This window comes from Vipera ursinii, assembly GCF_947247035.1.
Source record: "Vipera ursinii genome assembly, chromosome: 5".
Taxonomy (NCBI): domain Eukaryota; kingdom Metazoa; phylum Chordata; class Lepidosauria; order Squamata; family Viperidae; genus Vipera; species Vipera ursinii.
The window spans coordinates 65,195,554-65,222,985 of NC_139518.1; the positions used below are offsets into that span (position 1 = coordinate 65,195,554).

Consider the following 27,432-nt stretch of genomic DNA (forward strand, 5'->3'; position numbering starts at 1 on the left):
AAAAAAGAATGGACTCTTGCATCTCTGCAGCATCCTCTGCCAGGCAGATTTATCTACAATGTTAGAAGCAGCATACAGTCAGAGCTAGAGTTAGGGAGGCAAGTAAACTTGCCAAGGGGAAGAGGAATGAAAGAAAATAATGCAAAAGAAAAGAGGTTATAGAAGCCTCATATAATTTCCATCTGTATCTTAGCACATGACAGGAAAAAATGTGCTCTGATGGATGGAAGAGCTTGAAAGAAATTGGCATTTGATGTTTTATTTTATTTATTCCCACCTGAGCCATGACGCGAGAATTTTCTATTAGACTACATATCTGTAATTGAAATATCCTTGGCATCCCCCTGATTTTCTACATTTGTCCCCTATCCAATATTATATTGGAGATTATTTTTTTAAAAAAAACCCAACCATTTGTATAGAAATACTATCCATGTTTGCAAAGCTAATATGGGAAAAGTACATGAGAGAATGACCGATCCTTCACAGTCCCTAGCATAGGTCCATAGAATAAGGGAAGCAAGTGCCTCAGTGATCATAACTGTTATTACTGTACTGAAGAAATTTTAACCATTAGGTAACTGTAGTGAACTCATGCATAAATAGAGCCCTTCTTGGTCATGAAATAGTACGTGAAAATCTGGACTTTTGGAAGATTATGAATCCATAGATTCTTTACATTTTAAAGGGTTTTATATATCGTAAACAATACTGTGCTGTATTGTCTACCCAAAGTATAGTACTGAGGCTAGGCTTTTGTTTTTTGGAAAATAAAGGGGGATACTGAATTGGCAAACTAGAGATATATCAGAATTTTAGTTTTAACAGCTTGTTGTTGTTAGCTGCGAAGTCGTGTCCGACTCATCGCAACCCTATGGACAACATTCCTCCAGGCCTTCCTGTCTTCTACCATCTTCTGGAGTCCATTTAAGCTCACGCCTACTGCTTCAGTGACTCCATCCAGCCACCTCATTCTCTGTCGTCCCCTTCTTCTATTGCCCTCGATCTTTCCCAGCATTAGGCTCTTCTCCAGTGAGTCCTTCCTTCTCATTAGGTGGCCAAAGTATTTGAGTTTTAGCTTCAGGATCTGGCCTTCTAAAGAGCAGTCAGGATTGATCTCCTCTAGGACTGACCGGTTTGATCGCCTTGCAGTCCAAGGGACTCGCAGGAGTCTTCTCCAGCACCATAGTTCAAAGGCCTCAATTCTTTGGCGCTCAGCCTTTCTTATGGTCCAACTTTCACTGCCATACATTGCAACTGGGAAGACCATAGCCTTGACTATACGCACTTTTGTTGACAGGGTGATGTCTCTGCTTTTTAGTGTGCTGTCTAGATTTGCCATGGCTTTCCTTCCCAGGAGCAAGTGTCTTTTAATTTCTTGGCTACAGTCCCCATCTGCAGTGATCTTGGAGCCCAGGAAAACCAAATCTGTCACTACCTCCATTTCTTCCCCATCTATTTGCCAGGAATTGAGAGGGCCAGATGCCATGATCTTGGTTTTCTTAATGTTAAGTTTCAACCCAAGTTTTACACTCTCCTTCTTCACCCGCAACAAGAGGCTCTTTAGTTCTTCTTCACTTTTTGCCATTAGATTTAACAGCTATAAAGATTGAATTAAAATTCAGAAGAATGTGTCAAGAAGTATGTCCATCCCTCCCTTTTTCTGGAAGACTTGGAACAGTAAACAAGAAGCAGCTTTCCCTTCCAGTGGACTGTAGCAGTTTATAGTGCCACATTACTATAGAGTGAGTTACTATAAATGGGTTATTTTCCTTTGTATATCCACATAGAATATATTATACTATAAAAATATAGATGGTAGGTAGGTAGCTAGGTAGGTAGATGGATGGGTGGGTGGATGGATGGATGGACAAATTTCCTAGTTACCTATATTAATTGTTTCATGTTAAGATACCAAAGTCCACAGAGACTGAATCCTCCCTAAATTAATCCACTAAAAATCATTGTCATATATACTGGCCCAGACAAACATTACACATATCCTAAATATAAATTAATGATGCGATGATGATGATGATGATGATGATGATGATGGTGGTGATGCCTCTGTCCTTCTGCCACTTGGCTCAATGGAACCTTCATAGCTATGATTCAAGTAGCATCTCAAAATGTCAAGGAATCCATTTCTTTCTTTAAGTATGAGAATAAACAAAGCAACATGGCATCCTCCAAATCTACTATGTGTGGTCTACCCTTTCAGGTACAAATATAATAGTGTAATGGCTGCCAAGTGACTGTCTTTTATTTGCCTGATGACGTGTTAATGCTCCAGGATGATCAATTGATATTTCTGTCAGAGGCAGGAAAATGACTAGGGATGTTTCCTTAACAGGCAATTTATCTGCAGGGTGGGTCCTGAGACCCAGTGTTCTGCCTGGAGGGAGTGTGGGAAAGGGAAAAAAAACAGTTTGCAGCTTTCGGAGAGGTAACCATTTCAATCTATTATAGCAACAACAACAAAAAAAGATTTGTTGCAGCAAAAGCAATTAAGGTGACTGTTACTTGTTTTTTGCAATGAAAAAATATAGGCAAACATTAACCCCTTTATATAAGCTTTCATGGAATACCTTGATTGCAAACAGTGCTACCCTAAGCTATGATAGCCCACACCTTTGGTTTCAGGGTGAGGTGAAATTTCTGAACATTAAGATTAGAGAAAAGTGGTAAGTAGAAGATATGTAGATGGTGACAATTACTCTTATTATAACTATCATTCACAGAATAGTTGCTGGAATGACACCCACATTTTAATGATGAACTGAATTAACAGACACATTTTGATTTTAAAAGTGTAAATGCACTGAAGAATAGAGAGGATGAATTAGCTACTTGCATCATTCTGTAAACTGTCCCACAGATCCAACTGACTTCAGATTCTGTCAGAGATAGCTACTGATTAAACATAATGTTTTAAAAAGGAGAATAACCCCATCCCCTAAGGAATATTATAATTACTTTGATATAACCATTTTATCTTTGCTAAAACATAGCTAAGAATGGATCTGAACTTTCATCTCTCTGGTAGCTCAATACTCTAAACAATGAAAATAACCCTGCATAGTTACAATAGATGAAACAGATCCACACATCAATCATTTGGCAAAATTGAAGAAACGATGATTATTTCTTTTCAGCTTTATGTATTTACAGAGTCACTTATTTTGAATTATTTATAATTAATACTTGATCCTCATTAGATCACTTTTTATTCTTATTAAAGAAGAGACCTATGTTTTAAGACTTAGAATACTATACAGTATTACAAGTGAGAAATGTGGGTGTCAAGACATGATTTTTCCAATGTATTTATCAACATCCAAAGCTTGAGGTCAGTTGGAAAACTGATAACGGTTCATCTCATTTGGAGCAAGTTTTATTTATAGAAGCAAGCAGAGAATTTAGTAATAAAACCATTTGATATAATATTGAGCTGCTTGCTTTAAGCTAATTAATAAATTTGCTGCCCACAAGGTAAAATAAATGCGTCAAATATCACTTATAAAATGATCTCCATACGACTGAAAAGTGTAGTATTATTTTAAGCTGTCATGTAATTTTTTTTTATTTTAATTCCATTTATATCCCGCCCTTCTCCGAAGACTCAGGGCGGCTTACAAGCTTAGCAGTAGCCTTCATTCTATGTATATGCCTGCTTATTAGGGCTTTCACACACACCCCAAGTGGCATCATTACAAAGTCAGCTTATTGCCCCTCTGATTCAACTATTTGACGTCAACTATGTATTTGACAACTACAGGCAGTTCTCAACTTACAGGCACAACTGAGTCCAAAATTTCTGTTGCTAAGCAAGACATTGGTTAAGTGACTTTTGCCCCATTTTACGACCACTCTTGTCACAGTTGTTAAGTGAATCACCACAGTTGTTAAGTTACTAACACTGTGTTGCTAAATAAACCTGGCTTCCCCATTGACTTTGCTTGTCAGAAGGTCGCACAAAAGGTGATCACATGACCTTGGGACATTGTAACCGTCATAAACATGAATCAGTTGCCAAGCAGCTGAATTTTGATTAGGTGGCAGTGGGGATGCTGGAACAGTTGTAAGTATGAAAAATGACCATAAGTCACTTTTTTCAGTGCCGTTGTAATTACAACAACAAACTGTTGTAAGTTGGGGACTACCAATACTTGTCTAAAGAAATTATGACATGTAGTCTTATATATCAGTCACAACTGACCATTCTTCTTACTTTCTCTAGCATAATTGTTTTAGAAAAGGCTATTTCCTACAGCAATTTTGTTACAATAGTTTTTCTGTGTGCCTCATGATTTGGAGAGCAAGGAGTGTTAAGCAGAAAAACTGAATGAGACACGATGGGGACAAAAAAATGGGTTTGGATCTCATTCTCAATTTTCTGCATGTGCACTCAGAAATAATCATGTTTTTAAATGCATTCTCAAGTCATTAGTAAAACTTCATTTATGGAATTTTTTTTTAAAAAAAGCTACTTTATTGAATGATTATTACACTGCAGGAAGTCAGAACAATTAAAAAAGAGATCAGAGGGTTACAAATCCACAATAAAGCAATACCAGTATCAAAAAGCCCTCTAAAGGCCTTTTTAACTTTAATTATTTTATTCGTATTTTAACTCCTATTGGACTGTAATATTTATACGATTTTTATGTTTTAATTATACACTGCCCAGAACTGCTCTGTGAGTGAGATGGGTAGTCTCCAAATTTGATCTATAAAATAAATAAAAACATAAAGTTAAAGCTCAGAAAATATAAGAAAAGTTCTGGTCACGCCCAAAAGACGTTAAGAGTAAGGGCCTTACTCCAAGCTGGGATGAAGTACAGTACTGAAAAGTTTCTTTGCCTTGTAGTCCTATACTGTACATCACAGGACAACTAATTTAACCCAGGAAGAATTATTGCTTATACCTGAGCACAGGAGTTTAATACCAATCTTTAAAGCTTGTGAAAATGTTCAGAATAAGATACATTAGAGTTAGTGATGAAGTCAAATTTTGCTCCCGTTGAAGTTCTCTACTGAAACTACTGTTCCAGCTAGGCAGGCTCTTATTATGGAATGGCAACTGCTTATTAACTCTACATGAGCTCCCACTGTTCTGTTTTCAGAATTTCCCAACACAGCATGTTCCACATATTAAACCCGCTTAAAATAGATCAGGCTTGCATTTAGCTCTTCCTTGAGTATGTTCACTCTGTGATCTTTCCATTTTTGTTTTTGTTTTAATCTTGGGGTAGCACTGTATACAAGGAAATAGTAATACTGGCAAGTATTTGTGGCGTGTACTCTTTAATCCTTTGTTCTATTTGGTTGCCTCTCGAAAATGATTAGGCTTCAGCCTATCCCTTTCTGAAAAAGATATGAATGGTGAGAAATATGCATACTGTTCCCGTATATTGTTTCTTTGTAAAGAAAAAAAAATCCTCTTTTTATGATTGTTCATTCAATGTGACGGGAAAGAGAATGTTTTCAAATAAACACGAGAGGACAAAAATATAGGTACAATTGTCGGCTGTGAAATTTAGGACATGTTTTTATATTTGCTTTTGTTGTGGAATAGCTGAGGCACAAGTTCTCTTTTTCATTGTAAAATCATTAGCCTTGCTTTATACAGCCTCTGTGTTTTCCAAAATTCCAATGAAATCTTAAGCGAAGGGATACTTTTAACATATATAAAAGGGGATTGTCTCTCCTAGATGTGATTCCTCTAGGGAAATTGTAGTTAAAGATGGAAAAGCAGTAGGAACTATTTCCATCAGAAAAAAATGGCCACATCATAGCGAGTTTTGTGATGCCACAGTTAGAAACCTAGAGAATAGCATATGTGCACATTAGAATTTAGGAGATCCAGTTTCCACAAGCTGAGATAAATGCTGTGTGTAATCCTACCAACACCTAACTGGGGACAAAGGAAACACAGAGGGGTTGGGAACTGATCAAAACTATCTAGCAGAATTTCACATCATTGCCATGAGGAGAAAAAATGAGGAGGTGGCTCAGTCAACTATTATGGATGCATAAGAGGTTTTTGATTGAAATAAGAATTAAAAGGGATGTGTTAGGGAAATGAAACATGGATGTGATCACCAAGGAGATGCAAAGCACTTTATTTCTGCAAAAAAGTTCATGAGAAATATACAAATGAACTAAGGCTATATTATAGCTATATTATAGTCAGACAAAGAAAACAAACAGTAGTCCTACTCTTCAGAAAAGGTGATTCATTGGTAAAAAACAAAAACAAAAGGAGACTGGGCAGAATTCGTTTATCTTGCTTTTGGGCTTCTCCCCAAAGGGCAACTTGATGCAATTAGACCTAAGAGAAGACAATAAGAAGATAACTTCAAGTATCTGAAGGATTGTCTTTCCAGAAGATAAGAGACAATGGATTTAATTTACAAGGAAGCAGATTTTGACCAGACATCAGGAAGGATTTCTTGACACTAAGAGATGTTTAACAGTGGACGGCTTAAACAGAAGATGGGTGGCCATTTTTCAGCGATGCTGTTAACAATGTATTCCTAGAGGAGCCGTGGTGGCACAGTGGTTAGAATGCATTATTGCAGGCTAATTCTGCTGACTTCCAGCAGTTTGATTCTCACCAGCTCAATATTGACTCAGACTTCCATCGTCTGAGGTCGGTAAACTGAGGACCCAGTTTGTTGGGGGCAATATTGTGACTCTGTAAACCTTTTAGAGAGGGCTGTAAAACACCATTAAGTGGTAGATAAGTCTACGTGGTATTGCCATTCCTGAATTTGTTAGGGGGTCGAATTGCATCATCTCAAAGGTCCCTTTCAGTCCTTACATTCTGAGAGTCTATGATCAGAAGGTGAATCATCATATAGCGATCCTTCAAATCTTTAAGTATTGGCAATACACCTTTCTTTTAGAGTCTTTTTAAAAAATTGACAACTGGATTTCAACATAAGACTAGGCTAAACCCTAAATGTATACCCACAGTATTACATTGCTGACTGCTCAATTTTTTGAAATCATTTTCCTAAAAGTCCCAAACATGGTATTTTCATTTCTGGAAATTTCTAACATCAATATGATATAATGACAATATTTGGACTATCTCCCATATATTTCCCAGCCTGTCTTTTTCTCAGCTATCATGACCATAACTGAGAATTATGGGAATTAAAGACTTGACATTCTGTAAACGAGCCCATTTCAGTTACCTTGGTTCAGTAATTGTTGCCTGTATTTTCCAATTTTGTCCAACTGAAGTTTAAAAACAAATAGCTACAAGAGTTTTAGTAGTATGTTTAGTTCTATTACAAAAACTTTCCACCTGAGAAAGTTGTTTTTATGTTAGTAACTATTATAAAGTCTGCTGGGTTAGTGTTCAGTTAGCTTTGCTACGTATATAGGAAGAATCATCATTGTCTAAGGAGACTTGAATGGCCAAGTAAGAGAGAAGGCAGTAAGAAGGATGCCAGGATCTTAGGCTGCTACAGAATCAGGGGACTACGTATGTACTGTATACAAAGACTAGAAAGATTAAGTCAGAGAGCAAATTTCTAAAATAAACCATCAAAATTCATCCTGCAAAAAAAGCAGGCATAGTCCATAACTAATTAAGGGAAGAACCATAGAACGGAATTGGAGAAATCCACTCTAACCATATAGAGTTGGATTTTAAATAGGCTTTTGGGGGGGGGGGAATACAGTCAACAAAATCTTAACTGCCTAAGGAAACTCTCCTAGCAATCAGCTCGTAACACAACTCTGTGTGCTAATGAACCCAAAGCTGTTAATATGGTTTCTTCAGTTAAATTGATTCATGAATTTTGAAGAGAACATTATCTAATGAATTTTCTTTGAATAGAAAGCAATTAAAAGGACAAATCAGTCTGATTAACCCCAAAATCACCCTAGTGCCACAAATGGTGTAGAGTTTGAAATTATATCATAAAAGAACTAGAGCAGATTTGCTATCTCTCTGCCCTTTTTAATCCATGTAAATTAATGAACAACGAAGTTAATTTCTTTGATGACCCTTTCCTAGTATCACCTGGATTAGGCTGATATTTAATTTGCTTAACGTTATCATAAAGGCTAAATGGATATTTTTTCACTGGTGAGTATTATGCTGTTCATTTAAGAAGTTGTTATTATTTAAAACTAATAAATATGTGTAGGTTTATTTAAGAACAAAGAATGCTTTTCTGGAGTAAATATAACATAACTAATTTTTTAATTTAATTACCAGTACATAAACATATTTTTTTCTGCCCCCAAAAATGTCGTTTGATGGCTTCAGAGGAAAACATTGCTGTCACCCCCCCTCAGTTTTTCCCTACCTATCTCCTTAATTTACAAAAAATCCGTGACGACCAACCACAATTGATACTGGAAGTTTGATAAGTGATGGGGTCATTACAAGCCATCACATGACCAGACCCAATTTTACTGTGGTCATTAAGTGAATTGCATAGTCATTAAGTGAATCCAGCATCCCCCTTTTGACTTTGTTTATCAGCAGTCAGTTGACAAGGTTGCAAATTGCGGCCATGTGACCACAAGACATTGAAACTATTGGAAATGCAAGCTAATTGCCAAGTGCTCCAATTGCAATCACATGACCATGGGGATGGTACAACAGTCATAGATTTGAGGACAGGTCATATCTTTTTCCAGCACTATCATAACTTTGAATTGTTGTTAAACAAATTGTTGTAGACTACCTGTAGAAAGTTAAAAGAGATCTTGGGGCAGCAAATGAGAAGAAGATAGGAATATACTATGGAATAGCAACTTACGACTTGTTGCAGATCTAAAATCCTCAATCTCTTCCTCCATAGAATGCTCTTCTATTTGCAAAGGCCTGGATAGCCCCAATTCTTGCTTTCAGGGAGCAGTTACTATTCCAACAAGCTTTGAGTCCATTGCTTTGTCTGGGTGACCACCATAAAGGAATGTTTTTATTGCAATTGCTCTTTTTTAATTGTACTATATTTCAAACTGTGTACACTGTGCCCCTTTGGATTTCTATGGCCTACAAATAGCATTAAATAAATAAATATTTCTCCGTTGCTAAGAAGATGAGTACCGGTAACTAGATTACAACATTCCTTCATTTGGGAATCCCAACCTCCCTTCTGTGTTAGCCTTCCAAAAGATGGTGAAAATGCAGCTCTTCTGGTGGCTTTTTTGTGCTTCTGTTCTTTCTGACTGTGGTTGTTTTAATTCTTTGGACTATGTTTTATAGTCGCAAGCTTCCAGGAAGATACGATGACCTACAAATCTATTAAATAAATAACTCTGGGCAAAAATAATCACAGAGGTTTGTCAAAGTTACAATAGCACTGAAAAAAGTGACCTAGTGACCGTTTCCACACAACTGTCGCAGCATGCCCATGGTCACATGACCAAAATTTAGACTCTTGGCTCATATGTATGATGGTTGCAGTGGCCTGGGGTCATGGGATCACCTTTTGCAAACTTCAGACAACCAAAGTCAATGGGGAAGCCAGATTCACTTAACAACCCTGTTATTAACAACTCCAGTGATTCACTTAACATCCATGGTAAGAAAGGTCGTAAAATGGGGCAAAACTCACTTAACTGTCTCGCTTAGCAACAGAAATTTTGGGCTCAATGGTTCTTGTAAGTCGAGGATAACCTGTAAAACATGCTCTTTAGAGCCAATATGGTTTAGTGGTTAAAGCAACAGACTAGAAATAAAAAGTCTGCAAGTTCTAGTCCAGGGGTAGGCAACCTTGGCTCTTTTATGACTCGTGGGCTTCAACTCCCAGAATTCTGGGAGTTGAACTCCACGAGTCATAAAAGAGCCAAGGTTGCCTAGCCCTGTTCTAGTCCCTCCATAACTATGAAAGCCAACTGGGCGACTTTGGTCTGGTCACTCTCTCTCAGCCTAACCCCACTTCACAGGGTTGTTGTTTTGGGGAAAATAAGAGAAAGAAGGAGTATTATGTGTATTTGGTGGCTTGGGTTACTTGTAAATTTAATAAAGGCAGGAAATAAATAAAAGAAACAAATAATTATTCCCTTCTTTCTATAATCAGATCATGCCAAGGAATTTTTCCATTGCCACAGATGAATGTCTCATTCTGCAGCAATCTACAAAGATTGCTTTTCTCCATGCCTTATTAACAACAATATGAAAATCAAGAGTAACTAGGCAGCAAATAAATGAGTGTTTTTCTTTCAATGAGAATTATCCACTCAAATATGCAATATATATTGAGAGACACCATTGTATTTTCTCATATCTAACATGTGAAATGGTGGCTGGGGGGCATACAATAATCCAGCCTGCAAGCTTTCTTCCTGCCCAGCTTAAGTTTGAAAATTAAAAGTAGAAAAGCATTATAAAACAAGTCTTGCCCATTATTCTCCTTTTTTCCTTTTCTTTTTTTTAATTTGACTGTATGCCTATTTAAGCTAGCCATTGAATGGGAAAGCCTATTGTATGTGCTAACAGGATAATTATACTGGAAATTAAAAATATAGAAAAATCAAAGCTCTGAATGCTTTTGTAATAGTGATCAGTACTCAAACTGCATTCTTTAATAATCATGAATTTAAATATAGAACACAATCCTAGAACTGATTGCTGTGCTAATTCAAAAGAAAAAAAATGTTGATGTGCATATGTCATGAGTTTTCTTTTAAACCATAGCCACAGACTCAAGAGATAGAAAAGCACTTTATATCTTCCTATATGTTTTGCGGAGACTTTTTATTTTATGAAATAAAGGTATTCTATAAAAATGGTATATAAGACTTACAAATGTGTTTGTGTACATCCCTGTTATTATCTCTATTCTATACTCTGTTCTATTAGCATTAAAATGTTTCCTCCTATACTATACCCTGTGCCACAGTTTTTCAACCTTGGCAACTTTAAGATGTGTGGCCTTCAACTTCCAGAATTCCAGAAAACATCCAGCAGCAGTACATATTTGACTGTACCTTCCCTATTGTGTAGACAAATCTAGTAGGATAGGACAGCATTTCTCTGTCTCAGCAACTTAAAAGATATGTGGACTCCAGCTCCCAGAATTCCAGTTTGCTGGTTGCAAAATTCTGAAAATTGAAATCTACTCATCTTAAAGTTACCAAGGTTGACAAGCACTGCTCTATACTATACGATTACTATGTTTCCTCTATACTATATGCACATAGTCCTCAACTTATGACCACAGTTCGGACCAGAATTTCCACTGCTAAACAAGTTGATAGGTGAATCATGCCCAATATTATGACCTTTTTTGCCATGTTGTTAAGTGCATCACTGCAGTTATTAAATGAATCATGTAGTTGTTAGGTGAATCTGGCTTCCCCCATTGAGTCTGCTTTGTGGAAACCGGCTGGGTAGGTCCCACAAGGCAATTGCGTGACCCCTGCACGCTCAACCATTGTAAATTCATGCCAGCTGCCAAGCATGTCTTATCTTGATCATGAGACCGTGGGGATGCTACAACAGTCACAAGGAACGGTCATAAGTCACCTTTTCAAGTGCCGTTAGAACTTTCAGCGGTCACTAAACAAACGGTAGTAAATCGAGGACCACTATACTATTATCATTAGTGCTCTCTGCTGTTTCTATGTTTCCTTCTTATAAAGCTTGTTCTGTCTCATATTCCTCCCTCTGGAATTTCTTCTCCTTTTTTTCCCTTTTCTGTTATGTCCAGCACGTAGAGCTCTTACACCTTTCCAGACTGTGCTTTGCTGGACATCTGGTATTTCTTTCTTTTCTGGCCATTCCACTCCCTCTGAAGGAACAAACCCTTCTGTCCTTTGGCTGTTGCACCTCTCTCTTTATTAGCAGCCACAGAACTCCCAAATTACACCCCTCTCACACCTGTGTCAGGTTTGCTGCTGTATTCACAGCCCTCCTTGCTGGTACTGGGGGAATGATTCAAATGGGAGGGGACAAAGGCAGCTCTTCCAGATTTAAATGCCACTTTTTAAAAAAAAGCAAGTAATGTCTCTGTCGCTGTGTAACTTTTGTTCCTTTTTGTTTCCTCTGCTTTCCTTCCAGCTTCATTCACCAGAGACGTGTTGTGGACCCTGCTGAGAGATGTGAAATTTGGAGAGGCAGTTTCTTACAAGCAATTAGCAGCCCTGGCAGGCCACAGCAAAGCAGCCAGGGCTGTGGGTGGAGCAATGAGAAGAAATCCTGTAAGTCCATGTCAACTTTGAAATCAACTTGATGGAAAATGGTGGGTTCAGATGGAAAGCTTTGTGGGCTAAATGTCATTAGATTAAATATATCTGCTGCGAAAACTACTCTGCTATGAGTAATAAGGTCAGTAAGTGTTTTTAATCAGCATTAATGCATAAACCAGTTTAATATGATTTATTTCCCCATCACTTATTTGAAATGGGAGCCATGCATTTATTTTAATGCGTCAAGTCATATGGATGTGGCTCATTTTCTTTTTATTATTTTTATTTTCCTTTCCTTTTTTTTAAATACAAGAGTAATATTTTACAGAAGGAACTGTTGTCTTTGTGAGCAAGATTTCCTGTTAGGCTGTAACAGGACTGTAAAGATTTGGAAGGATCACTTTTTTTAATCACCTAAAAATATGTCTGGGTCTGTGAGTTCCTCTGGGGCAAAAGGGCAAAATATCCTCTGGATTCTGAAAGGCACACATTTGACTTGGGTTCGAAATAAGGTCAGGTTTTAGATATTGAAAGCCAGGTGTGTTCCAGCCTCATTTGCCTCTTGAGTCAAGGCACAGTGTCTGTTTTCTGATGGCAAGACACCCTGAAAAGTGGATGAGCCTCACCAATTTAGGCTGTATTTTAGTTTTAGTTTGCAAGTTCAGGGGAATACCTCTAAAAGACTTCAGCTATATTGTCCCCATTAGTGGCATACTTCTGATACTGCATATTCTGTAATTCCTAAACCTCATCTTAGCATGAGAATTGATTGGCATTTATGACATTGGCCTACAGAGTTAACTGTGAAGTTATCTAGGTACTGGTATAAGGCCAGTCACTATTGGTGAACAGTCAAAAGAAGACATTTCATGTTCCACTGTCGCTATACTTTATCTAGAAAGTAGTTCAAATAGCTCAGCTAATCCTGAACCTTACAGTCTTTTGAACTAATGGGTCATTGATATCCAACATTCACCACTTGCAGAAAAGGCAGAAGCAGCTATAATTCAAAAGAAAATTAATCTGTTATGCTGTAATCTATTTACTATACCAGATCACATCTGTACTTTTCACCCAGGTAGCTTCTGATAAGGGATAACCTTTCCACTGCATTAAATATTGTAATTTTCCTTTATACAAGCTAGAATCAAGAATGTGTTTCATCTCATAGTGGGTTTCTCCTTCTACAAGAATGGGCCCAGGTGCCTTCTTGGGGATTGGTCTCAAGGATTTTTCTATGACTGGCTTTAACAAAGTACAGGAGAAAACAGCTTTAATTCAACTGTGACAGGATTTGTGATTCTGAGTATAGGGAAAGGATCGAGAAATGTAGGTCCCAATTTTTTACTAGGCAACTTTAGTCTTAGGTATTTAGTAGATAGATAAACATTCTCCCCCACATGAAGTGGCTTCTGGGGAGATCACTTCTTATCAGCTTGCTCTTTATTAGTCTTAGCAGCTAAAGCTTTTTTTACATTTGCCCAAACATTCTGCAAAGAGGTCTTGGGGGTATTCAAGCATTGGAACAAAATCCCAGCCAGTAGCTATTTTAAATGGGATAAACCCAGTACTACTGTGTACTGTATAGTTATATGCCACTTTGGCAAAAGGTAGGAGGTCCGTCCAGTTAGTCTGTTAGTAATTAGCATAGCATCTGAGGTATTGTACCATTGCGTTTGCACGTTCTGCTGATCCATTCCTACTCAGATGAAAAGCAGATGAAAGTTCCTGGGTAGTCCCAATCAGTTTTACAAACTACCTAATTTTACAGTAAACTGAACCCCCCTGTCTGATATAATTTTTTTCGGAGCTCCTTGGAGTCGATAGATGTGCTTCAAAAACAGCCTGGCTAGTGTTTGTGCAGACCAAAGTCCCGAAGAAGCGATGAAATGAGCCTGTTTTGAAAAAAGGTCAATGACAGTCCAAATTACTGTGTTTCCCTTGCTCTCAGGCAATTCCATAGTAAAATCCATGGCTATCTCTTCCCAGTGTTGGGAAGGATCTGCCACCTGCTGCAACGAACTAGGAGGTTTACCAGGTTGTTTTTTTCATAGCTGCACAGGTAGCACAGCTTTTTATATAACTTTCAGTGTCTTTTTTCATTCCTGGCCACCAAACTGCCGCCGCACCAAATGCAGAGTTTTTAGAAAACCAAAATAACAGGCTTGCTTGGCATCATGACTACGCTAAAGGCTTGAATTCTGAGGGAAATCGGAAGGTAAAGCTTAGACCCCTTTCAGGCTAACCTATCTCGATAGGTTAATTGTGATCTATTGTCCCTGTACCAGGGGTCTGTTTTTAGTTCTTCCTTGAGCTTTTGCATTAAATGACTATCAGGTTCATTGGATTGCCTCTCTGTTTGACGTCTTGTGGTTACTTGAGAGGCTGACTGTGGTAGAGGAATGATGGCATTAATAACTTCCTCCCAGCGACTTTTATATTGGGGCATTCTAGATAAGGCATCTGCCAGAAAGTTTTTTCCCCTAGGGAGGTATTTCAGAGTAAGTTAAAATGATTGAAATACTGTGTCCACTGAACTTTCTTGGGGGATAACTTTCAAAGGGTCTTTAGTGCCTCTAACTTCTTATATCAGTCCATTCTTCGAAAGGCATTTTGCTACCTTCCAGGAAATGGCACCAAGTTAGTAATGCCCATCTCACCGCAAAAGCCTCCTTCTCCCAAACAGCCCACTGGCTCTCCATGTCTTTCTTGAGATATAGGTGCAAGGTTGTAAGTCCCCTTTATGGTTTCTTTGTAGGAAGGACAGCGCCCACTACAACATCACTAGTGTCAGCTTGGATGATGAATTGTTTCTCATGATCAGGGTGTTTAAGAATTGGTTCTGCAACGAACTGTCTTTCTAATTGCTCAAATGCCACCTGGCATTCCATGGTCCATTGTAAAAGTTGACAAGGTCGGGCCTCCCCCCCGCTTTTCCAATTTTCAATAGTTCAATAATTGGCATAGCTATTTTTGCGAAGGAGGGGATGAACTGCCAGTAAAAGATTACAAACCCCAAAAAACTTTGAAGCTGCTTCCAGGTCCACTTCCACTCCCTCACTAGAGATTCAGTATTCCAGGTAGTCAGGGTGCATCTAATGGAACTCACATTTAGAAAGCTTAGCATAGAGTTTAGCAGCTTCTTGAGCACTTCGCAAACTAACTGGTCTCAGTGTAGATGAGGATATTGTCAAGGTAAATTAAAACTCTTGTATAGGTGATCATGTAGTACCTGGTTAATCAACTGCATAAACACTGCAGGAGCCCCTTGGATGCCAAAAGGCATCGCCTTGAACTGGAAATTTCCCAAGGGGCAAGTGAAGGCTGTCTTTCATTCATCCTGTTCCTTAATTTGCACTTGGTAATAAGCTTCCCTTAAGTCTAGTTTTGTGAAGATCTTCCCTTTAGCTAGGTGGGCTAACATATCTTTCATCAGAGGAAGGGGGTACATGTTTTCTATGCTGACAGTATTAAACTCTTTAAAATCCACACACAATCTCAAAGACCCATCTTTCTTTTCTTTGAATAACACTGGGGCGGCCACACGTGACTTCGTGGGCTGGATAAACTGTCTGGCCAGGTTCTTGTCAATGTATTCTCTCAGTTCTTTCATCTCCCTGGGTCTCATAGAGCAGGGATCCTCAGTCCCTGGGCCATGGACCAGTACTGGGTCGCGGCATGCCAGCAACTGGGCCGCAAAAACAATCAAAGCCTCATCCATAGGAGGCAGGCAGCACACAAAACCATGCACTCTCGGTTTGTGGAAAAACGTTTCTCCACAGAACCAGTCCCTGGTGCCAAAAAGTTGGGGACCTCTGTCATAGAGTACATCTTGGGCTTTGGGAGTTTGGCACTTGGTAGGATTCCAGTTGCGCATTCAGTGGCTCGGTGAGGTGGAAGTGTGTCACATTCCTTTTCACTAAAGGTTCCCCCAAATCACAACACTCACTGGGAATAAGTTGGATCCCTGGTATTCGCTCTACATTGGCTTTTAAAATCTCAATAGGTTCCCCCTGGGTCTCAACTACAGCAGCTCCTTTTATCTCACTGGTCTCAGTAGGTGGAAGGGGTCTCATCGCTAACCTCAAAGTTCTCACACCATTCTCCCACAAAATGGTGGGACACCACTTATCAAGCCAACCTAATCCTAAAATCACAGTGTGTCATTTTTGGGATCACCACAAAGCGGATGATCTCCCAGTGCTGTCCCATTTCTAAGCGCACAGGCCCTGTCAGGTGCATTGCAGGAAGAACCTCCAATAAGAGACCCATCTGTCTGTTCAAATTTCATGGCCAGGGGCAACAGTTTGGCACAAATCCCCAGCTTATGTACTTTGGGGAGGTTGATTAGGCACCTGATGCAACCTGAAACTATTAGAACATATAATTTGCTTGTGCCCCAGTTTTGGTACTATAATTTTGGTGGGAATACCAAAGGATAGGATGGCTCAATTTACCATTGGATCATCACTGTCATAAGGTGCTGGCATTGGCAAGTGTTCAGGTGGAACTGTTGCTTCTGCCTGGGAAGGAGAGGAGATCTGGACAGTCTGCTCCTGAGGAGCCCAATTTGACTCGTCCTGCCTCTGGGGTTTTCTTGGGCTTCATGGTCGAAGTAGGTGCATTCTTGACTTTGGGAGCAGGAGCCAGGCACTCGGCACGGTGACCTTGCTGCCCATATCTGAAACACTTGATGGGAATCCCGGCAGGTGCTTGAGAAGCACTGGCTACCAAGGCAGTCTGGTGACGTTGACCAAATAGGCGCTTTTATAGACCTCAGTTCAGTGGTAGCTGGCTTCTTTGCTCAATCTAACTCAATGTCCAGAGTCATTGCCATACTATACAATCTCGTAGTTGATTAGGAATTCCTCGATAGATACATGCTTGGAGTAGGTCACAGTCCAGCCCTTCCTTGAAGTAGTGGATCAACTGTCGCTCTGGCCATTGTCCTAACTGACCAGCAACCCTCCGAAATGCCTGAACATCTTCTTTTGCCAGGCGGCCCTTCTGTTTCAAATGGTGGGTCGCTTTTTCCACCTGCAGGGCTTGGGATTCATCTTCAAATTGTGCTCTCAATTGCTCCATGAATAAGTTCGCATCCAGCAACTCAGGAGCTGCTTCTCCCTCTAAGTTGGCCGCCACTGCATTCACCATCATGGCATCATCGAGATACACATAAGGGTATCGATCAAAGTGGGCCCACACTTGATTTAAGAAGAAAGGTAGCTTCTCTGGATCCCCATCAAACGTGGGCTTGATAAGAGGTGGCTCTGTAGGCTGTAGGGCCAAATATATTGGTTGCTAGGCAGCTTGTCGATCCTAGAGATGTGGCCATACCACTCTCCGGAATCCTCTCTGCTGGATTTCTGGGCTTGTGGCCTGGTGCTGCTACTGAGGGCTTGCTTGGGACCAAAGGCTTGACATCACTGCCGTCTGGGGAACGGGAGACACAGCACAACCTTCAGCAATGGGACTGGGGCTCCAGCGAGGGAGTGGAAGTGACAGGTAGGTTTTTGCTTTCCTTCCCATCAAGCACATGCACTATGTGGTAGGAACCACCTCTTTGATTTTCAGTCAGTTGAATTTCTCCTTCAGCTGTTTAACTGAGGGACTGTGGACTGCTGTCTGGTACTTCCACTCCGCAGAGTCATTCCATCCAGCCGACCCCTTCCCCTTCTTTTGTGTTGCGGACCATGGGATAGAATCAATAGAAGCTCCTCTTCAGCAGTCTTCTGCATACTTTTGCACTGAGGGGCTGCCTCTGCCTGAGCAAAATCCACTAGGAGCATAGTTCCTTCCTGCGGTACCAATTTTCCAGGTTGGATTACCCGGGTCTTCAGCTGAGCCCCTGCCAGTAGCACTTCTTCAATAGCTGGAGCAGCTGCCTATGCTCCAACAGCCGAAACCATTCTGCAACCTTTCTTCTCCATCTTGAAACCTTCCCTGAGTCTTTGCTATTCTCCATAAAGGTGTTGGGTAGGCGGCTGGGGCGTAGCACCCCAGAGAAAACAAAGGGGTTTTATTAGGAGACTTGGTTTAATGTCATGGTTCCGATAGAGCCAAATAAATCAGAACTCGGAGGCTACAGGCTTCCTCAAAGAACATGTTTATTGGATACAAAATATCAGCACAGTCAAAAGTGAAACCAAGTCTGAAATTCCCTCCAAAGAGTTACACTATTACCAAGTTATACTATTCCCACCCCAGTATCAGCTACATTCCCCAATAGTTCTATGAGTTCTATGGCTCAAAAAAATCTGCTCCAGAAAATTGGGAGTCCACTAGAATAGCATATGTCCCTTTTCCTGCTTTGCTAGATTGGCAGGAGCAAGCATTGAATCTAATTTATATTAAACGCTTGATTGCATGATTTCTCCAAAGCATGGTTATAGAGCTGACAGTCCTTTAACTAAACTTATTATAAGCTTGTTTTTCATAATAAAGGAAAATTAGTAGAAATATTTGCACCTCTTAGAGTGGATTTGTGGTGGACTTTCACATATCTTCCAGAAACAGCTTTTAAAATATTAACACAATTATTTTCATTAAGTAGGGGCATGTATGAAGCTATTCATTGAGTTGATGTTTTAGAGTTGATGCTTCTTTATGTCCTCAGTATGTGTAGTTAAAGGAATGCTATGTCAGATATCTTTATTCACTAAAGCCCCATCAGTCACAGAAAATTGCTGAATCAGTTCATTAATCCTGAACAATTATTTTCAGCAAATCTATACATGGCTTTTTATACAGCATTCTAGCTACATTTAAAAAACACACAGCAGCTAGCATATATCAAATGGCTGTATTGATACGTTTTGCCAGTGTTACCCAAGTATGATTTAATTTGCTAAATAATTAAAATTGTGTTTTACTGAGATTCTGAATTGTCAATATTATTTTTTTAAAAAGTTCTTCAGTTCAACCATGCCTAATATGCTTTCCTAAAATAAAAGCTGCATGGAGCTTTATTCTGCAGATCCTGCCTACTTAATTTCTGGAGTGTATGTTCTACAGGTCTCCTTTTGTAGTTGGGTTAATTCACATAATTCATACACTGACCTTCAACTTTATGAGAACGTAGAAAAAGTGCCGGCAGCAGCTAAGAAATGCAACATCTTTGCTTTAAATTATGCCAAGGACATGGTGGAGATGGCTCATCTTTTTGCAGAAAAAAACCCCTTCAAATAGTTTACAGCAGTTTAGATTAATGATGAGGAGGGCTGCTGTCCTCAAAGGGAACCCATAAAGTTCAATTAAAAATCTCATTAGAATAGTATAGGAGGATCAAAAAGAAATCATAGAGACTCTTGGGGATTGGGAAATGTTGGGCTGATTAGACCAAGACCATCATAAACGACACGTCTTTGAGGTATCTTTAACAGCCTACTGGTAAAGGTGGTCTGTATAATTTCCTTCCCTGCCCAATTTTACATACTTATGTTATCATTCAAGCTAAAACTTGACACAAACATCGATCTAGTATAAGTGAAGTGTGTTGTTCACTCAAAATGTTTCAAACATTCAAGGCTGAATGGAGTAATTGTGCAGTTAGGGCAAGATTGTGAAGCATTGATTTGGAATGTGCTAGGCACATAAACCTACTTGTGCATTAATTCCTTAGGTGGCTAGCCATAAACTGGAGATCATGCTGGTTCATATTACAGTATTCGTTTGTATTAGAGAGCAGGGGCAGGAAAAGCAATAGGACATGAGCAAGCCAAGACATTATTTTTTGCTAAGTGCAATTTCTGTTGTGTGTTATGACTTGATGTTTCAGCTGTTTCTATTATGGCCTCACTGATCTGTTTCTGACAGTTTGGCAGCTTTCTGTAACTATCCAGTTTATCAGCCAGTATAATAGGACGGTCAATTTTTCTCTGTATCGAATTGAAAACCCCTAACAAGCAGAGCATCAGCGTTGTACAACATTTTGTTCCCATCCTCAGACTGAAATTGCTAAATGCAGTTCAAAAACAATCAATACAGTGTGCAGGGAGTTTTTTTCCTCACCTTTTTCTAAACAAACCACATTATTGAGGAGTTAAGTTTATTCACAGATTGCCATGAGCATTAATGACCACCCTGAGTGTAGTTCTGCCAGTCACCTAGCTGGCTGTTGATAAAGATTTAGCATCATGTTCTAAGTGTCAGGCCTGTCAGTAGTGCTGAACCATTTGACCAGAAGAAAAAACGCAGAGGGAGCTATTGATTACAGCTTCTCAGTGTCACTTGTTCACCAGGATTTAGGTATTGATGAGGCTGCAAGTGAAAACAAACCCTTTCCCTTGTGGGACTCTAACCCAGAAGAACAAAAGCAAAGTTGAAGAAAATATTCAGCTGGTACCAGAATCAGAGGGATTCCATTATTGATCGAAAGACCCCTTCATGTTTTTGTTTTTGTTTTAGAGACAAATCTAGGGGGTTGGAAGTTGTGTAGCATTTGAGAAAGAGGCTTGTAAGTTGATGGATTCATGTACTGGATGAATTAGATTTCCCAGCATGAAAATTTCAATGGCGTTGTAGTAATATGAACTGCTGAGTTATTGATAAAAATGCATTAAATGCAACTGAAGCTCTCAAGCAGAGGTGGCTGGCACTGTTTTTTTCCTCCGAAGTAACCTCAGTGCTCTAATAAAATTTTAGTGCATTTAATTTAATTTCTCTTTTAAGTTGGCTAAATATTGTCACCACAATTAAAACAAAATGAGATGGTGATCAATACTCTTATATTGCAAACATAATGTAGTGCATTTTTTTAAAAAAAATCTCTGTGGCACACAAGGAATCCTTTTTTTATAGCCTATGTCTGGTGCACAATTCCTCCCACATACAGCACAAGTACAAATGAAAATTACTCCACATGTAGGTGGACATATCACAGTTTGCCTGTGTCACTCTGCCCCTTTTTTGTAGCTGCACCCAGGTGCACTCAAAGATTGTGCCATTGAAATTCAGTGACAGACCACCAAATAATGGCACAATACTTTCCCACCTCTTTCACTGATGTAATATTGTAAATATGCCATCTATTATAATATCTGGTGAATAAGCAGGGAAACCTAGGAGATGGGTGTGTCAAAAAAGTTAACACTGTAACCACACAATCTTAAGTCTCTCTTTTACCTGCATCCCATAGGCATAACGCATATAAATACAGGCTAGGGCTTTGATCAAGCTGCTGTCTTGATTGTTTCAACATCCTCTTGATGGACATATACATAGACAAGAAAATAGTGTTTAAAATATATATGAACTGCATTGCAAAAACAGTCTTAATAAAAAAAACATCTGAGTTGCAGACAATAAAGATGTCTTCGTCAAAACTTTTTAAAATAGTGTTTTTGTTTGTTTGTTTTAAAGCTAGCTTTCTGTGATTTAGTGGAAAGTCATAGTCTCACATTCTTCTGAGTACTTTCCTTTGTAAATTTTCTTCCCATAAAATAATAATCTAGCTTTAAAGGTAAAGGTAAAGGTTCCCCCGCACATGCGCGCTAGTCGTTTCCGACTCTAGGGGCCGGTGCTCATCTCCGTTTCAAAGCTGAAGAGCCAGCGCTTGTCCGAGGACGTCTCCGTGGTCATGTGGCCGGCATGACTAGACGCCAAAGGTGCACAGAACGCTGTTACCTTCCCACCACAGTGGTCCCTATTTTTCTACTTGCATTTTTACGTGCTTTCGAACTGCTAGGTTGGCAGAAGCTGGGATGAGTAACAGGCACTCACTCTGTTACGCGGCACTCGGGATTCGACCCACCAAACTGCCGACCTTCTAATCGACAAGCTCAGCGTCCTAACCCACTGAGCCACCGCGTCCCTTGTCTAGCTTTACTGTCTTCCTTTTAAAATGTGATGGTCCTAAACATTGGATATGTGTGGTTTAAAATGTTAATTTATCAAACTTGGAATATTAATTAATCTTTTTTTGGTCATTGATCAGCATAAGATAATACTAGAAATATGAGAGTGACAATTCCAGTTGTAACAGCCTGGAACAGGGATCCTCAACTCCTGGGCCACAGCCCACTACGGGGCCATGGTTATTCACAGCCAGACCACTCAAGCAGTGGGCCGGTGCACACGTGTGTGCAGCTCGACTTCCACGAGTGGCAGGCCGACATGCATGTGCACACAGCTCAACTTGCAGTTGAGTTGCGTGTACGTGTGCACTGGTCCACCACTTGTGTTAGTCGACCTGCATGTCAGCCTATCATTCACTTGGCCTGGTTCCCCTCTCCTTCCCCCAGCCGGGCCACCAAGCTGCAATGGTTGCGGACCCTGGCCTAGAATGTAAAATACAATATAGGGAACAACTTAATGGTCAAAATTGCAAATGCAAAATAATAAAATACTAAAGCACTAAAATCTATATATATAAATTTTAGTTAGTACCGTAGATTCCGGCATATAAGACTACTTTTTAACCCATGAAAATCTTCTCAAAAGTCAGGGGTCATCTTATACGTTAGGTGCTGAAACTTTAGGGACAGGGCTGGCTGGAAAACCTGGAGCGGATCTTCCATTTAGTCTGCGCAGGGAAAGCGGGACCAATTGGAGTAGAAGCTGCAGTCTGTGATTTTTTACAGGCTGGGGTCTGGGCTTTTTTCCTTCTAAAGTTGAAGAGCAGCTGTAGGCAGGTGGGGAATGCAAGAGCAACTTGAAAGGCAGGTGGGGAATGCATAGCCAGAGCAGCAGCTTAGCTCTAAGGACACATTTGACTCAGGAACTGGGCGGGCTGGCTGGAAAACCTGGAGCGGATCTCCCATTTGGTCTTTTTTTAAAATCCCATTTATATCCCACCCTTCTCCGAAGACTCAGGGCGGCTTACAATTTAAAGCACAAATCAATGTGCTTAGCAATAGCCTTCATTCTATGTATATGCCTGCCTATTAGAGCTTTCACCCCCCCCCCCACAAGCAGCATTATTACAAAATCAGCTTATTGCTCCCAACAATCTGAGTCCTCATTTTACCTACCTCGGAATGATGGAAGGCTGACTCAACCTTGAGCCTGGTGGGATGAGAACCTGCACTAATTGCAGGCAGCTGGGGTTACTTAAGACTCTGCGCAGGGAAAGCTTTAGAGTGAATTAGGAAAAGTGAAAAAGTGAATTAGGAAAATAGGAAAAGGGTTGCTGGAATTGGGTTCGTGTAGTTTAACGAAGAGAAGGGTGAGGGGTGACACGATAGCAGTGATCCAATATCTCAGGGGCTGCCACAAAGAAGAGGGAGCCAAGCTATTCTCCAAAGCACCTGAAAGCAGGACAAGAAGCAATGGATGGAAACTAGTCAAGGAGAGAAGCAACCTAGAACTAAGGAGAAACTTCCTGACAGTTAGAACAATTAACCAGTGGAACAACCTGCCTCCAGAAGTGGTGAATGCTCCAACACTGGAAGTTTTTAAGAAGAGACCGGACAGCCATTTGTCTGAAATGGTATAGGTTTTCCTGCCTTAGCAGGGGGTTGGACTAGATGACCTCCAAGGTCCCTTCCAACTTATTATTATTATTATTATTATTATTATTATTATTATTATTATTATTATTATTATTAAGTTTAATACACTTGCACTGTTTGATGTTTACATGTTTGATGACAAACAGCCTTATGTTTATAAGTGACAGTTTTCCTACTAAGTACCTGCATGTCATAAGCATTTGAATTAAAATTACCATATTAAAATCAAATCTGATGTTTTTTAATTTTTATTTGGTGTGCGTTGGAAGAGGGGTAGTCTTATATGGCGAGTATAGCCCAAACCCTATAATTTAACAGGAAATGTAGGGGATCGTCTTATACGCCCAGTCGTCTTTTTTTTTTTATTGAAAAGTTTTAAAATACAATTTTCCTTTAAAAAAAACCCCTTCCCCCTCCCTCCTCCCCCCCTACCTCCCCTCCTCCCCCCTCCCTCCTCCCCCCCCTCCCTCCCCCCTCCCCCCCCTACTTCCCAGAGCTGAATACAAGGTATATATATATAAAAAAAAAAGCAAACCTAAGCAACCATATACTAACAACTATAAATTCTAAAATCCATCACTCTCTAGCTTATATAGGATAAAACAAACCTTAACAATATTAAATATATGTATAAAAAAAACTAGAATAAGAAAAGGACACTCTCTAGCTTATATAGAATGGAACAAACCTTAATAGTATTAAATATATATTAAAGACAAAAAAAAAGGAAAAAGAAGAAAAAAACCCCTTCTCAACCCTATACTTATCCTAAATAAACTCCATCCATTTTATCCATTCCATAATATAACATTCTTACAAATAATTTTCCAAATTAACCAAGGATCCCAAATCCAAAAACTTTAAAGTCAACTCTTCTGTAATCGGCCGTTCCTCTTCCAGTACCACAATCCAAAAAAGCTCACCCTTTCCACAGAACCACCAAATATAAAAATATATTGCGTCTACACCCAAATCTTTTCCCCCCTCCCCTACTTGACTACTTGACTATATCGTAAAAGTTCCATAGACTTCTGCAATTCCTGCTACTTTCTCTTCTTAGATCGTTTTGCAGCAGCACGCGTCACCCTCTGTTTTATAGATTCATCCGACGAGGTTGTATCTTGATCTCCTCCAACACCGTTGTCTTCTATCTGACCATCTTCGGCCTCTTGATGCACTCCTTCTCCAGATCCCTTTCCAGCTTCCAAAAGTGTTAATGGCGTTGCATTTAAAACATTATTGTAGAAATCACGCGCTTGCATCACAGTAACCAAACGGTACTTTTTACCTTCGTGCATCACCATCAACCCCACTGGGATCTCCCATCTGAACCTTATATCTCGCTGTTTGAGCTCTTGCACAAGAAATGTAAAATCCTTCCTTCTCCTTAGAATCTTTGGAGGAATTTCTTTTAAGACCAAAACTTCTTGATTAGCAATCATAACTTTAGTATCATAAGCAGCTTGTATAACTTCATCTCTAGTTTCCCTTTTTGCAAAATATACCACCACATCTCTAGGCAACTTTCTCTGTCTGGCAATCCATGAATTCACACGAAACACTTTGTCCATGCCTCCTTTTATTTCAGATGCTGGCTGTTTCAACACTATTTCAAAAGCCTCAGAAACCAGCTGCTTTAGATCTTCCTTAGTATTCTCCTTTAAGCCTCTAATTCTAATGGCAAACTGCATCTGGAAATATTGAGCAAGACACAGTTCCTTTTCCATTTTATTTTCATTCTCCAATAGTTTTGCTTCTAATATAGCATTCTTTTGAGACAAGTCTTCTAGCTTTTCCTCCAATTCTTCCACACACCGAGCCACTTTAAACACTGAAGTCAAGATGTCTACCCTCATCGCTTTGAGCTTCTGTTCCATCCTCTCCTCCATTCTCTCCTCCAATTTCTCCAATTTCTCCTCCATCTGTGCAAATCTAATATTAATTGATTCCAAAATTACCTGGGTATGTTTTTCAAGAGCATCTTGTAAGTCCTTTGATGTCAATACATCAGGAGGATGCAGCGCCTGCAATAATGATTGTTGCACGGGAGAAGTTCCAGCACTCCGAAGAGTTTTAGGGGGTGGTTTAGCCGCCATCTTTTACCAAATATGACGCACTTTCACTTCAAATTTGTAATCCAAAAAAGTCCATCAAGCTGGAGAGTAAAACATAGTAATCCTCTTTACCATTTCCTCTTGTATCGCTCTGCCTGCTCCTTTAAATCATAGTCATTCCTTCAGGCAGGGGTGGTCGCAGACGACTGGCTCTGCTCCAAGAAGTCAGGAGCAGAGGCGACGGCCAGCTGGGAGCAGCCCAGGCTACAGGGGAGTTCAATCCTTCAGCCGCCCAAGCCATAAGCTCAGGCGGCCCTGGAGAACTCTACCCCTACCTGGGAGCTCGCCCCCTCCTCTTCTCCCGAGGAGGGGGCTTCGGATTCGCCCGAACAGCTGATCGGCGCTGTTTCCGGCGAAAAAACAACAGCTGAGCCGCGGGCAGCCCGGGAAAGCTCCCTCCGTCGCCGCGGAGCCACCGGAAGTCCCGCGCCCAGTCGTCTTATACGCTGGAAAATGCGGTATTAACGATAAGATCACAAAAGCTATGGTGTAGCAAAATACAACATAAAATGTAAAAAAAAATATAAAACCCAATTTAAATTTTTTTAAGTGACTAGAGATAATCTGCAAAGCAAAATCAATTGTAAACAATAAAATATAACAAACAACTAAGGCTTAGCATTACTAACATAAAAGTATAAAACATTATAGCTTTAACCACCTAATAGAGCTTGTGAACCTATCAGACACAAATACTGCAAATTTTAGCAATGATACCCAAATAATTTATTTACCTAATATTATTTCAGAGCTTACCAAAATATAGAATAGTTAGAATATATGAGGAAAGTAAAATTAAACAGTGGTGGAATAGAAAGACCTGCTAAACTATGTCTGATCCATTGTCATGTCTTTTGCTTGGTCAGTTGCTACCCAAAAGCAGACACTTTGTAAGTAATTGAGGAATTATAATTCCAATAATAATAATACAGGTAGTCCTTGACTTACAACAGTTCCTTTAGTGACCATTCAAAATTACAATGGCACTGAAAAATGTTACCTATGACAGTTTTTCACATTTACGACCTTTTCAGCATCCCCATGGTCATGTGATCAAAATTCAGATGCTTGGCAACTGGTTCCTATTTATGTCCGTTGCTGTGTCCCAAAGTCATGTGACCTTCTGACAAGAAAAGTCAGTGGGGAAGCCAGATTCACTTAACACCTGGGTTACTAACTTATCAACTGCAGTGATTCACTTAATAACCTGGTGCGCCAGTTGCGGCCCTATCTAGACTGGGATGCCTTGCGCACGGTCACTGATGCGCTCGTGACCTCTCGTCTTGATTACTGCAACGCTCTCTACATGGGGCTACCCTTGAAGACCACTCGGAGGCTCCAGCTGGCACAGAATGCAGCCGCGAGAGTTGTGTCGGGGGTCTCCCGATACTCCCGTGTTACACCTTTGCTCCGCGAGCTGCATTGGTTGCCAGTTGTCTTCCGGGTGAGGTTCAAGGTGTTGGTAATGACCTACAAAGCCCTCCATGGCATGGGTCCAGAATACCTTGGGGAGCACCTGCAGCCGGCGTCAACTTCCCTCCGCCCAGTACGCTCCCACAGAGAGGGCCTCCTCAGGGTGCCGCCGGTCAAAGAATGCCGACTGGTGGCCCCCAGGGGGAGAGCGTTCTCTGTGGGTGCACCGGACTTATGGAACCATCTTCCGGTAGAGCTCCGGATGGCGCCCGACCTCCGCTCCTTCCGGC

At 40.1% G+C, this 27,432-nt stretch overlaps 1 protein-coding gene across 2 annotated transcripts in view; it reads left to right on the forward strand.

Moving 5' to 3' along the window:
* The window catches only part of MGMT (O-6-methylguanine-DNA methyltransferase), a 220,145-nt gene that overhangs the window by 185,268 nt on the left and 7,445 nt on the right, over window positions 1–27,432 (forward strand). For both annotated transcript variants that reach the window (XM_083363840.1, XM_083363841.1), the window contains one exon: window positions 12,038–12,177. In XM_083363840.1, coding sequence (XP_083219966.1) covers window positions 12,038–12,177 — 140 coding nt within the window. The remainder of the gene's footprint in view (window positions 1–12,037; window positions 12,178–27,432) is intronic.